This window comes from Sphaeramia orbicularis, chromosome 13 (genome assembly GCF_902148855.1).
Source record: "Sphaeramia orbicularis chromosome 13, fSphaOr1.1, whole genome shotgun sequence".
NCBI lineage: Eukaryota > Metazoa > Chordata > Actinopteri > Kurtiformes > Apogonidae > Sphaeramia > Sphaeramia orbicularis.
Genome location: NC_043969.1, coordinates 37,415,609 through 37,430,710, shown reverse-complemented (window position 1 = coordinate 37,430,710; position 15,102 = coordinate 37,415,609). Strand labels below are relative to the sequence as shown.

The window sequence follows — 15,102 nt, the reverse complement described above, 5'->3', positions numbered from 1 at the left end:
CATCTTAAGTGGGTTGCCATTTTGGGATATGGAAGAATACAATATAATGTATCCATGGTTTGAGGGTAAAGAAACTAAAGACAGGCAATTACTGTGGATTCCTTCACCAAAAATAAACCCCTCTCTGAGCTCTTCTGTGCTGCCATTATATTTGCAGCTCTGTCTCCATACATCCAAGCCATACTCTTTTTTTTTTTTTTTTTCCTCGCTGGCCTGCTATTTGACCTATGAGATGGCGGCACAAAAGCGGTATTGACCCCACATTCCCCCTCACTAGGAAGAACAGGGTATAATTAACTGTAGTGTTAAAGGCACGGTGCCTCTGAGACTGTAAAACAGGGCATGAATACTGAGCAAACTACTTTATCCCACAGGGCTCAGAACCAATCTATCCAATCCATACTTATTCATTTATTCAGCCGACTCATGGCCTTTGACTCCCTTTGAGATGTCTAACAGGTCAAATGTGGACTTTCCATCTTCGTCATTCATAATTAGACATAACATGTAGTTAAAAAAAAAAAAAAAAAAAGGTATGTTTGTCTTTGCTTGTTCACTATTCACGTTCCCGTTTTTTTTTTTTTTCCAAAGCAACAATGACTCCAGCGCCTCAAACCACATGAAAGCGTTTTATTATTGTATTGTAACCTGTGACTAAAGCGCTGCTCACTGTAAGTACAGGCTAGGACATTGACATTAAGCATGTCCTCCAAGATGTGTGTCACCAGTGATACAGAGCAATGGAGTCTCTGCCATCTGTTAAGCATCTGTCTAAGCAGTGATTCACCCGTTCACACACATATTCACTGTTTTAGGTGTCAGTGGCAAAGACGTGATATGTGTTAACAATTACTTTTCTGTCTGCTCTGCCTGTACTGTATAACCAGGGGAAAGAGTCCTGTTTCATCCTTAAAATAAACTCTCCTTGTTCCCCTAGGCTCTTGGGCGGCAAATATCACATATTTTTAATCATCTATTGAAGGTGAAATGTGTAACATTTGAGAAGACATTTACATGTATTCATTGCTTCACTATTTCAAAAGTGTGAGCAGATGGTAATGCAGTTTAAAAATGAGCATCTTCCTCGACTTGTCTTGGTTGCCTACATTTATGACAGCATTGTGTCAACTGATTCTATGTAGAGGAATTTTCTGTGAAGAGCTGAGAGGTTAATGCTCACTCCTGAGTTTGCGAATGCCTCTGTTGTGCAGCCGAAGACATGTGCAACACATAACAAAAACACATGAGCATGGGTTAATGTTACATGTTGTATATTTGCTTTGTTCACTACATCACATTTAAAGGTCCAATATGCAAGATTTGTAAATTGATGTGAGGATTGTGTTGAAGTCTGTGTTGCACAGGGAGCTGTTGCTATTTGTTACCATTAGCTAATCTAATTTTTAAGATAATGGGTACTAGTGTTGCACACTGTTGTTGTTGCTGTTGTTGTACAACCTCAAGCAAATATGAGATTATTAGAGGTGGAATCTAAGGAGTGAAATTTATGGTCATTCCTGTGTTTGCAAAAGCTTCTCTTCCACTTCTCTATGTACAACATCACAATTAGCAATCGACAGACTCCAACACAAACATCACATAACCACATGAGCACATGTGAAGGTTACATATTGTACCTTTAATTTGTGTATTGCATTGTGATTAAAACCCAAACATGCAAGATTAGTGTACCTATGTATGTGAAGTTTATGTTTGGAATTAAGTTGTGCTTGAACCTGGTTGTTTAACTCCATCTCTAAGCCAGTGGTTCCCAACCTTTTTTGGCTCGTGACCCCATTTTAACATCACAAATTTCTGGTGACCCCAAATATTCAAAACAGAGACTTTTTTTTTTTTTTTTGGCTAAGATTAATTTCTTTTTGATCATGTAACAGTTTGCTATACTATGTTGCAAATAAACATTAATTTTAGGCGACATTTAGTCTATATAATGTATATTATTATGGATGGAGGCAGAAAAGCTAGGTGTAGATTACTGCACAAAGGGAGAATTGGATTTACCTTGGTCAGGATATGTACAGTCAGTCCAGCTTGGATTTACAAAGCTGACAATGAATACTGAACAAACAAGAACTCAAACTATGAATTAGGAAAGAGCTGCAGCATCTGAAACTGACCACAATGAACATTTGAAAGATAAACAGAACCTCAGTGCTGCAGTTTCAGACACACAGTTTGTCTGATATGTATAGGGATTGTCTTATGTATTTTTTATTAGTGTTTTTTTTTAATTTTCTTTATTTTTATTGGTTACTAGAAATTTCAGGCGACCCCATTTGACTTCCTGGCGACCCCACGTGGGGTCCCGACCCCAAGGTTGAAAAACACTGCTCTAAGCTAACAGCAGCTTGCATTGCACACTGTTGCAGCTGTGCAGGCCCAGATGACAAAAACTGAAGACTTTAAGAGTGAGTATAAGGATTTTTTTAAGGAAAAAAAAAACAACCCGAGCCCTCTACGTAGAAAAATTAGTGTAAAGGCTACCCGAGACAGTTGTTAGCTCTGAAATGGAGCTACTGAATGTTAACAAATAACCAGTGCAGATCCCCACACAAACTTCACATATAATGGCAAAAAATACAAATCTAACATGATGAACAGCAGGTGTAGGAATCACAGAGTAACTCAAGATATAGTACTTTCACAAGATATTTTCACAATGCATCTGTAACACAGCATTTCTGCTCCTTGATGCAATCATCTACAATATGTCATAAAAATGTAAATGAAGAACAAAAAACCACTGGAATTATGTATGACAACTGAAATAAAGCAATGTACATAAAAGTGCACAGACACCTACTTTAGTGCCTCTTTAAGGTGGTGAGTCTGGTTAATTTAGAGCCTGCTTGTTAACAATCAGTCATTCTATCAGTCAATGAAAATATCAATATTTGGCACTAATGAATTGATAATCTATTGCCACAGAAGGAAATACAATACACTCCTGTTATAATCTGTCCAACCCCTAATGTCAAGAATGGATTAATTGTTCAATCAATAAAAAGTCAGAGGCTCATCATATCCCAGAGCCCAAAGACCATTTGTCAAAAAGCTTGTTTTGTCTCAGCAACATAAAACTTGGCACCAGAGAGTGTTTGCTTGATTAATTTCCAACTATATTCAAATAGCCATTCATTGATTCCCTATCAATCCAGGAATCAATCATAAATTCATCACTCTGGGATTAATTTACCAGATTTATTAATTTCCCACAGCTGTCAGGTTTCTCATGCACCATGTTTTTTTTTTTTTTTTTTTTTTTTTTTTTTTTTTTATGGCTGCATTAATGCCAAACACGACTACAGACACGTTTTCTGGAACAGGTCTGTTCATAGTGACAAAAACAACTCGATGTGCAGCACGTCTGCTACTATGACAGAGAAAACAATGACTTAACATAGGCACAGACTGAAATAACCCTTCTGTCTATCCTTTGGTTCACCAGACTTCCTGTTTGACAAAACTAAATCCCCGTTGATGCCGGGCTTTCCGCCCTGTTTCTCTCCATTTCTGTCTCCCTCTCTTTTTTTTTTTCCATCTGTTTTCTCTTTCTGTCTTTCTGGCTCAGTCCAGGTCCACTCTTCGGGTCATTGGTCCGGTCTATTTTTTTTTCTGCTTGCAGCCAACAGAAATATGCACAGAAAAGGAGGAGGAGGAGAGAGGAAGGACAGAAGATGGAGATGGAGAAGGGGAAGAGGAGGACACAGAAGAGAGAAAGCAAATTTAGGCTAAAGGTGAAGCAAGCCTGAAAAAAGAGTTAAAGACTGGGACCACTGAAAATAATACTGTAGTAACCCAAAGGGAGAGGGGCAGGGATGAAGTGAAAGGGTGAAGGAGAGAGCCAGAGTACAGTGTTGGAGAAAATAGACTGCCTGTAGCGCAGAGGCTACGTTTCGTTGCTCTCGGTCTCCAAACACCCTTGTGGTGGTGCTGGTGGGGGTTTAAGGGAACTGTATGGTGAGCAAAAAATAGCTAGGGCTGAATGAGCACATTACAGTGTTGCAAGAGTGGTCTGCACTTTAGGTGATCAATCAACCCAGAGGAAGAGATGTCCACTTTATGGCCATCAGAGGCCGGAAACATAAGGAATGAAGAGCAAGATAGCATTCGAAAAAACCATTAGACAATGTTCTCGTCCAATAGTAACACGCCTTGGTTTTCTCCACTCAAACATATGGGCCAGTACTATCTCATTAGTTTTATCCAATGCTTTCATGGCACATGAGACACTGTAGTCCATCATCATCACATCAAAGTGGCAGGCCTGCAATGAGGAGGGAATACAGATTTTTTTGGGAGTAAAAGCAAAACGAAGCACGTCAGGGAATATTTACCCCGGAAATGCATCTATGATCCAACACCATTAAACAATGACTGTCAGGAGACACTGTTCCAGTTAGACTATTTCCCCAGAAAGATGAGCTCTTCATCCCAAAGCCTTCCTCCTCATATGGATGCGATTTCATTTTTGTTGTACCTCTTGAAAATGAGTGCTGGTGGTGAGAGGGGAGTGGAAGCACACATTCTGGGACTGGGTGCGATCCAGCTGGCAAGAACTCACAAAGCCGACACAAGGACAAAGCTCCTGGCTGTGCTGGTATGGCTCTCAAACAGGACAACACGCTCCTGTGCCAAATAGCCCTTGGCAGTATTATGGAAGCCACAATGGCAGCCCATCTGTAATTTATTTACATGTCTTTAAATTTATCGCTCATGCTCATGCCCTTCACATGTACTTTCAGCTACAGAGGTAAAACAAGCAGATGTGGTAAATTGAATCTTGTGACCTGAACAACCTACAACCACCACATTACACGTTTTGCATAATAGGTCAACTTTGAGAGAACAATGCAGCTACTCAGCAACAAAACACAGGCAAATATTACAGAAAAAAAAGACCCACCACTGACTGTATTTCCCATGTTTTCTCACTGTGACTTCATATTGTTTCATTTAATGACATTCGACACCAGTGTGGGCAAACAAGATGTTGGCACAGAGGTGTAAACAGAGCCAATCAACCAGAAAACGAAATGGAGAAGCTTTCCCAGAAGGCTACACTGCCAATTATTTGATATTTCAGATCAACTGCAGCTTCAGCTCAGGCTAGAGTGGGAAGTACTCAACCAGCTCAGCCAACAAGCCTGTGCACACTGCGGAGGCTCGAGCCAATGCATCGCATTGTTTCTCCCACAAACATGTGCTTCAGTTCAAACAGACCAGCCTGATACAGTTTCATCTGCTTCTCCTCAATCCTGTTTCTGCTTCCTTTTAGACTTTACACATTGCTCACATTCTCAGAGGAAATAAAAACCAAACTGCACACAGAAAGTGTCCAATAAATTACAAGTTTGTCATCTCACTCTGCAACATCAGGGGACATCAGAAAGCTGAAATGCATGTGAAAAATCTACATTTTTTCTGATCTTGTTTCATCAAAGAGCTGTCAGATCCCAGAGGTAATATTTAATGTAATAGACATTAAATGTCTCTAATCAATAATAAATGCTTTTAGCCCATCATGCAGAGATAGAATTAGATATTTCACCAAAATTGTACAGAGTAAAGAGAACATTTGCTCTCTCAACGACATACAAGATTACCTGCTGACCACATGGTTCCCCTATAGCACTGCAATATGCTGCGTTGAGCTGTTTCAACCTTTTTTTAAAAACATCCCAGGGGGAAATAGACATCTTGTACCGCTCATACCTCTTATAGAACCGCAGCATCTCATATGAAGTCCTCTGCTTGTACCCTAGATACTGTCCCGACAAAGTTCTCTGAAAAGGCACAAGTACAGCCACTCATGCATCACAGTGTTTGTTATTTCGCTTTCAGCTTCAAGGACGCAGCAGTTTAACACCTTCTCAATAAAATATAGCTTATATCCTCCGGCCTTGAGAACTGTAGCTCCTGACATTTATATCAAGAGTTCAAATAATTTCAATCCGGCTGACATTCTCAATGGGCCAAAACAACATTCTTTTAAGATTTCAGACGTGTTTTCTTGAAACACCGCTTTATCAGTTCCTCTTCTGTAATGGGTAATGTTATGTCAGCTTCAAGCCATTTGGGACATTTTGGGTTTTATTTCAGTTACAAAAGCAATTCCGGTAACTAAATGGACTAAATGGAGTTTTATCACTTTTACAATGAGTCGATTCTGCTTCTACAAAAACAGATCAAAAGCACCATTTACTCTATAATAAAGAAGCGTTTCTGGAATTTGGCTGCGCTTCATTCTGCTGATATAGAAACCATGGGTCTTTTTCTATAAGGCAAATAAAACAACACTAATGAGGCCTTTAATATCTTCTTGGAACAAGTGCCAGTGTTTTTATTAGGTGTAAGAACAACTGGTGCCAATGTCTACTTTTGGCAATTTCCACTGTATTCTTGCCAGTTTTTAAATGATTCTGAGATTTTAACTTTTAAGCTATGGTTGTGCTTGGCAACCGCCTATATCACAAGTCTAATAATCCCTTAAAGACCGCACAGCACTCTGTGAATTAGACCGTCTCAGGCAGGTTTTTAAGATCTAAGACAAAATCTTGATGTCGGAGCCAACTCAGAGCCTGCAGACATTATTAAAATCCAGAAGTCCGAGCAGGTCATTGAAGAGCTGCTGGGTTTAGCTGTTTCAGACATCTATACTTTCTCTACTTGAAGCAACTTGGCCATGATGAAAGTGAGAAGAAATTAAGAGTTGAAAAAATAACATTTAGAAAGTAGCTGTTAAAGAATCCTTACATCAAAACTACATGGAACAGTGTTTAATCTAGGTTCAGCTATTTTAACAAGACTTCAAATGTTACTTCTGGCATTTTTGCTGCATTATAGACTCCGTTCGCCATCCTCACTCCCCAGTTTTGCCACATAGTCGTTGTAGTTTTCACCCTGAGTTCAACCGTAACTGCTATCTACACTTCTTAGTTAATTTCAAAGTGTTTCACCAAGTTTGTTTCTGTCTCGGAGGCAGATCAGGCAGACCCACACCAATTAGACATATCATAGAGTGAAAGGAGTATCTTAATATGAAAAAGCTAGAGAAAAAAAAACTTTGGAAATGAATTGCTTCTGGCTGCTGTCGCTATCCCTAATATGTAATTGGTGATGGAGGCATCCAATCGTGGAGCCTGTCAAGCCGTCACTCATCATCCGCCGATCAAATGGCAAGCATGTCAAAACGAAACTTCCTGTTATGGGTTAGAGAAGAATGATATAAAAAAAAAAAAAAAAAAAAAGAAGGCGCATAAATCTAAAGGAAGGTTATTGTGCCTTTTGGAAAAACAGGACATGTAGGAAGGTGTATGCAGTGTCTTAAATCACGGCTGTAAAAAACAAACGTTAAATATCTTTTTTTTTTCGCACTGTGCAGCTCAGCTTGAGGCTCCCAAAAAAACAAGGCAAGGCTCCACGGGGGAGGAATCAAAATCCCTAACAACCAAATCCAAGTCAAGAATCTCTGAATGTCTGCCTGTGTGACACAGCCGCTTAGAGTCTGCATCACTGCTTCACTAAGACAAAAACACATTACAATGAAGCGGCTTATTTAATGTTAGCAGCACAAAAAAAATCATAGCCCTTTGATTCATGAACCACAACAATACTGTACATGCACTGAGGAAAATTTGGGCCTTTGCCATAAACAATTAACCAACTGTGAGAGAAGCTGTCTGAAGTAAAGTGGAAAACAAACCAGGAACAATAATGGTTATTGTTGAAGTTATTTTTCAGGATTTGATTCAGCTAATGAGATAAAGCGATGATAAATCCTTCCAACCTAAGTCTATTTAATTGGATTGAGATAAGTTACAGGGAGATATAAAGTGGATGTTTTACTCGTGGCAGCCCAAAGGCCCTGGCCTCTCTGGCTAGACACATTTCATTAGCAGACAACAATAGGAACAGAGGAAACACAAAAGGAGAAAAGCACCGACAACAGACAGTGAACTGTGAGGCTTCTTCACATCTCCTAAATTCATACAACTCGCCTACCGTAAAGCCTCACTTTCTCCTTTTTTTTCCCTGTTAATCGTTGAGATTCGATCATATCTCTGGGCTCACATTTAGGTTTCCCCCCTGTGGAGGCTCAAAGAAGTAAGACGAGTGTTTCTGCATGTTTCAGTCATCAGGTATCTCCCCCAACTTCCCCGCCCCTCCCTTACCGCTCGCCTCAACATTTTTCGCTGCTCTCTTTGTAAATGACACAAGACAATACAGGGTACAGCCGAGCGAGCTTCCCAATTGTGTCACTTCCAATTAGTCCTTCTGAGACATCTCTGCCCTTTGGCTCACCATCATTCAAGTTAAAAAGATCCGAGTGGCGCCCCTTGTATTGTTCGCCTCTTTTGCTTTTGCGCTCTCCCGATCTAAATTCATGCGTGTCTGGATTTGTGAGTCTACGAAAGGGAGAAATCGCAAGGAAGACAGACAGGGATTTTTTAATCCTATAACCAAAAATAGCAGCTTGCTGTAATGCCGTGTGTATGGTGTTGCCGCGAGCTTAAAAAGAGCTCCCCTTACATAAAAGTGCACACTTCTGAATAAACCATCCAGCCTTCACCTTAATCATCCTCCATATTATACATCATTAATACTGATGTTTCTAAGTAGCTAAGCCTTTTAGAACTAGGACATGGTGCGTTGTGGTGGTCCTCTGTAGATTTATCCTTCTGAAAAACTTGGCAGCTCTGTCAAATCTGCCTGCAACCTGCTTCTCTGTCACATCACTTTTTAAAGCCAAACTGAAGTGATGGGGATTGTAAATAGCAGAGTGGTAAGCCACAGTATGCGGGTAAACGTTTTTTGAGTTAATGAGAGGGCTGCAGCGCCGCAGCTTCTTAAACTGGGGCAGAGAAACTTGCAGCTTCCATGCATGGAAGTCTTCCCTCAGACCTCACGTCCCAGGAGAAACACATGTGCAAAACCAATAGTACACATAAACAAAGCTGGTGCCATGTGGACGCATATGCCCACTTACCATAATCAAACAAAAATATGTCCATAGCCTGAGCTGCACGATTGAAAGGACTATTTTTTTTTCTAAGACAAATGTGCACTGACAAAGGGCGTGGGCTTCTTTTCAACTTAAAGGGGCACACTATGGATCAAACCCCCGAGCAGAAAATTAAACTGGCATATTTTGGGCAAGCTTCTGTCCACAATGAAGCTTAGTTTTTCCATAATTTCATCAAAGTAAAAATGAAAGATGAGGATATAACCCAAACATGAGCTGCACAACAGAAAGACAATCAAGAAATCTACTGGTCAGAGGAAAAAGACACTAGTCACTTTTCCATTGGACATCTGCGCAAAACTTTACTGATATTTACTAAATGTTGAAAAAACATAAGTGCATAATGTTGGTTTTTCCATTAAATCACAAATGCGGTGGTTTGTTTATTAATTATCGCGAGGTGACATGAGAAGTCATTCCATAAACACGGCAACAAATGTAAATATGGTGTTGATTTACAGATACATTCATTATTATTATATATTACCCCTCTATCCTGTACTAAATTAAAAAATGATTGGGTTTCCTGGTGTGTCCACACATACCGCAACATGTTTCATCTTCTTTTTCACTTGCTGTAATGTACGTCAACATCCATTTTTTTTTTAAAAAATTCACCTGACTAGTTGCGAAAAAAGGTCTTTCCATTGCAGTTTTGCGTGATATACCATTTGCGCTATGCCCGAAAAACCACCTCTTGCCAGCGCAAAAACTTTTAATCAAAAAATGAGACTTTTGGCGAAATTGTCCTTTTCCATTAGGTAAATTTTTATACGCAAGTTATATTTGCGTAATTTGAGGGTCAATGGAAAAGCGACTACTGAAAACCTTTTGCAGTGTTTTGTAATAATGCAAGACCTGTGAAATTCTACCTGAGACGTTCATGTGAAACCTATGTTTTAGTTTGGAGATGAAGTCATTCTTGCAGAAAAAGTCACGATTTTAGTCAAACCAGTGTGCAAAACTGTAAACTGATCCCATGTTATTAAGCAGAGAGCACAATCTAGATCTCACTGGGAGGCTTTTCATTTCCTGTGGAGTCCAGTATGTGAGGAAACGACAGCCTCCCTAGGCAGACAGCCGACAGATTTGTGGCCAAGAAAAGTTGGCCACGGGTGAAGTTTTCATGGTTATTAACATTTCTGTACCTCCTTGTTTCCCCACCAATTTGATTTTGTCTGACAAACAACAATCTACAAGTAAAATTTGACGAGAAGCTAATTGCAACTACTAAAACCTGACAGTTCTCTATGAAATCCACAGCAGTTATTAAGTACAGCGTTTTAATTCACAAATGAAATCGTCTACTGATGTAAAATGTTGAATAGCTTTTGAACCATGAATCTTATCAATAAGTGTAAATAATTCAGGTAAAATGCAGTTTGTCATCCTTTCATGGTCATCAGATATGACCCATTTGGACGTTCAGAGGCTCTGTAGTGAATGTGGAAACACTATCATCTTCTGCAACATTGATTCGCCAGTAAAATCAATGAGTTTGACAAATGACAGTGGTTGCAGATGCTTGTTGATACGTTCAGTTACTAATATTTTAGCTGAAAAAGTCCCTTTTTCTTCAGTTTTCTTTGTTTTACTCTGAGCTTCTATGAATACCTACATGATCAGAAACTTAAATACAGGAAAATACTTGATATTTACTGAAAAAATTAAATACAGAGGATAGTTTTATAACAAATGATGATAAGAAGACATAAACATAGAGAAAAATTCATTTCATAGCTGCCACAAAAGTAGCCCTGAGTCTTTATGGGCTAAAGCACAGGTGTCCAACAAGCGGCCCGGGGGCCAACTCCAGCCCCCCAAAGGGTCCAGTCCGGCCCTTGGGATGAATTTGTGAAATGCAAAAATTACACTAAGATATTAACAATCATTTTAGTTCAGGTTCCACATTCAGACCAATTCAAGCTTATAATAACCTATAAATACTCACAACTCCAAATTTTTCTCTTTGTAAATGTCAATGTTTTCATCTATTTAGACTAAAACAAAGTATAATTTTGCAAAAAAATCTGAATAACCTGAACAAATATGAACAACCTGAAATGTCTTAAGAGAAGTACATGCAGCTTTAATAATATTCCACCTGTTACTAAATGTTTTGTGTATTTGTAGATCCACTGTGATCTGTAAGTTATAACGTACATGTGTAAATGATAAACTAAAGCATAACAGTGTTGAAATTGCATTTTTATTTTCAGTTTGTTCATGTTATTCACATTGTTTGAAAGGATAGTTTGTAGATGTAAACATTTTCATAATGTAATTTTACTTTTTTCACTGAAAAACACAGAGAAAAGGTTGGAGTTGACTTTATTTATATATTATTATGTTATTATTTTACTGGTTTTTGCCCACTTCAGATCAAATTTAGCTGAATGTGGCCCCTGAACTAAAATGAGTTGTTGAGTTGTGTGTGGGTTAAAGTGATTTGATCTGATCTGCAGTCAGTGCTCTTTTTTTTTTTTCCAACACCCACGCTCAGAACAGAGCAAACTTTTGGCGAGTTGTGAGTTGGTGCGAACACAAACCAAACACAAAAAACAACACTCACCCCCGACAAACTGAATGCCTCCTGCCACGCGACCGATCGTACGTGAGATGAGGTCAGAGATGCAGCATCCCATGAGAGCCGTGAGCGCCACGAGCAGGAGAAGGCCGCAACCCACGCCCGTCACCACCGTGCAGATCCTCCACTCCAGGCTGGGAATGCCGTGGAAGGATGCGTAGCGCCCACACTGCTCCAGCATCACCGTGGCCTGCCTCTCCTCGTCCCGCACCGGGTAGGAGCAGCGCCTGAACGTCCCGAAGGACACGGGTTTGTCCATCTGCGTCCCCAGGAGCCAGTAGGGCATGAAGAAGCCAACGCAGGAGGCGGCGGCGCACAGCAGGGACAGCAGCGCCCAGATCACACCCGTACATGTCAGACTAGACGCCATGGTAAACAGTCTGCGAGTGGTTCACACAGTCACTGAACTAACAGCAGGTTTGGAAGCAGTCACCGTGTTGTGGCAAAGCCTGGATGTGCGCATTTAACAGGGGCAGTTTTCACCTCCTCAGTGACTCTGGGTCCCTATGAAGAGGAAAAAAAACTGTGATAACATCCACCTTTTTATAGTCTATTATACAAGCGTGAAAGGAAAACAGTAATAACTCATTAACAACCATTAAGAATGAGACAGAGACGTATGGCATCATCATAATACTAATTTTTGCTTGTTTTAACCCTTTTAAACCATTATAACAGACCGCCTAGGTGTATCAAGTAGGGCTGCACAATATTGGAAAAATCTGACACTGCGATTTTTTTTTAACCCCGCGATATATATTGCGACATGAAAAAATACTCAGGAGTATATAATAGCTCTGTGGTGCTGACATAAATGGTCAAACAAATTAATTGCGTTTCCTCTCGTTGTGGGAACAGTTGGACGACAGTTGACACTGAACACATGTTTCAATATCATCCTTCTTGTAGCTGAAATAATTCCAGATAACTGATGTTGCTTTAATTTTTGGCGCCAAGTCTTCATTTACGGTGATTTTCTCTTGTTCGTTACTAATTTTTCAATATTCTTGTCAGCGACTCACTCCAAACTGATTAAGAACTTTGGATCACTGTGTCACATACCGTTGAAATTAGATGACAAAACGTTGAGTTAATTTGTCTCCTACATTGCAGGACCTGCGATGTGACTATTGCGCGCATGTACATTGCGATGTCGATGCTCAAACAATATATTGTGCAGTTCTAGTCTCAAGTGTTAGAAAGTGTCTTTTTTTTGGCCAATTCTTTTGCTCCTTTGTTTTCAGGAAGAACTTAACTTTAAATATTTGGCCATTAATTACCATTATTATGAATAATAAATGCTTAAAACAGTGTGTTTTAGTAAAAAACAATAAAAAAGACTTGAAGTTTTTGCATATTTATTATCAGAAACAACTGTAATTGTCCATAATGAGACTCTTTGAGATTGCAGAATACATTTTCAGCTTAAACATGCTTTTTTGGTCTTGAATATTCAGTATCTGTATTACGGCTTCATATTTTTTGTCTTTTCCAGGCTTTTTTTTTAGCCTGGAAGTCTCTGAAACAGTTCATTTATACTTTTAATAAGGTGGGTCCCACATCGCTGCCGTAAAGTGTTATAACGTGCCGAAAAGCTCAGGATCTCAGCTTTCTGATGCCTTTTGAATTTAGTGGATAGCGCAAACAGTTTAGGAGTTACAGTAATTTGAATGCTGTCAAATGCAAAATGTAGCACCAGAGAGATTGCCGCTGTTAAAGGGTTAATGTGTTACTGTAGTGAAACACTGTAAAGAAACAAATGCTTTTTCATTATCAGGCTGCAAAGGAGCAAACGCATGACTTGATCGTCAAAAACCAACAAACTCCAAGAAAAAAGTGTCCATTCTTAAGGGATACTTTACTATCTCTGTGTATCTGGAAGTCCTGGAAATTAATCTTTAACAGTTGGGTTAAGGTTTTTGGATTAAGGTCAGAATTTCATTTTCACCTCATGCACATTTTTTATGTGTGACATCATCCTGTTTTATGGATTATTGATTAGTAACATGCAGTTTTTCTTAAAGTATAGTTATTGAGTGCGTGTTTGTAAAGCATCAAACTCAAGCTGAAGGAACCGGTCTCTTAATACATTCAAAGTCATTTTAAAGCAGTGGAAAAAGGACAAATGTGGGTTTTTCTAATTGATTGAATTGGGTTCGGCTTTGAGATGCTTTTAAGAAACATTGTTGTTATACTTTTAGTACCTTTCTAAATAATGGTGATGTTTTATATGTATGTTTTTTTTAATCAGTTTTAAGTTTTTAGTACTGACTTTCATTGTGTTTATGTATATTAGTGTGGATGCATGGCTGTGATTTCTATTTTATGGAACTTCTGCTGTTGTCTTGGTCAGGACACTATTGAAAAAGAGATTTTTAATCTCAATGAGCTTTTTTTCCTGGTGAAATAGACGTTATAATAATAATATAATAAGCGAATGATCTACGCAAGGTTTCAGTCAATCTTTATTTTTATCATTTTGACAGTAAAGATACATATCTACAGATAATAGTGCAAATCGTTTTGTTTTTTTGATTTTTTTTTATTATTATTATTCATAATTCTTCACATTCAGGACAGTTTAAGCAGCTGAAAACCACAACAGGTAGCAGATTAGTGGAGCAACTATTATTAAATACAATAACTTCTGTTTCATCTTAAAAACAACTAAATCAAGTATTTAACTCAGTCATTTCTACTATTAACACAGATTATAATAACACTGATATTCTATATTTTTAGGTGTGATTGATTTGAGGATCCCCTTCCAATGTCCGCATGAACAGCCCACTAGTGATTTCTCCACAGGGGTGACCTCAAAGCACGCACTGTGTTATCGCAGTGCTCACACTATCGGAATGTGAATAAAGAAACAAGGCAAAAGACAGAAAAGACAGAAGGAAGGAGAGAGAGAGAAGAAAAAGGTTCTTACATGTTGGGAGAGCTGTAGGTGAACGCAGAGAGCTTGTTTCCATCTGCGGACTCCAGCTGTGTTAGGTCTCAAAGCAAACTTTTCCTCTTATCGACGACCACAAAACACAATCCAGTGTCCGAGCTACGGATCCGAACTGCAAAGTGTCCCCAGAATCAGCTCCGCAAATCACTTCCGTCTCATCAATACACAGAACCGAAGCGCTGATCAATTATTCACTCCGGTGCGGCGCAGAAAACGTGCGGCGTTTACTGGACTGTGTTTGCACATTCCTGCTGGAAAAGAGAGAGAGAGGGAGAGGGAGAGAGAGAGAGGGACGGAGAGAGAGAGAGAGAGAGGGAGGGAGAGAGAGAGAGAGAGGGAGGGGCGGGGAAGGGAAGGGAAGGGGGGGGCTAGTCTGTGAAACACTCTCGGGAGGTGACCATCAATCATCCAAATCCCCACCCAGAGGCCGGACTCACCGCTACTATCATCCCCTACAAGCTCCCGATGCGTTCACGGACGCCTCGAAAACCGCTGATAGATATGTGTTGAAAT

The 15,102-nt window shown here is 39.5% G+C and overlaps 1 protein-coding gene across 1 annotated transcript in view; it reads right to left on the bottom strand.

Annotated features, from left to right (window-relative positions):
• Nucleotides 1-14,837, bottom strand: part of LOC115431551 (LHFPL tetraspan subfamily member 6 protein) — a 59,790-nt gene extending 44,953 nt beyond the window's left edge. Inside the window, exons 1-2 of the mRNA XM_030151977.1 lie at nucleotides 14,566-14,837; nucleotides 11,619-12,137 (exon numbers count right to left, since the gene is read on the bottom strand). Of these exons, the coding sequence (XP_030007837.1) occupies nucleotides 11,619-12,003 (385 nt within the window). The 5' untranslated portion in view covers nucleotides 12,004-12,137; nucleotides 14,566-14,837. The remainder of the gene's footprint in view (nucleotides 1-11,618; nucleotides 12,138-14,565) is intronic.
• Nucleotides 14,838-15,102: the final 265 nt, after the last annotated feature.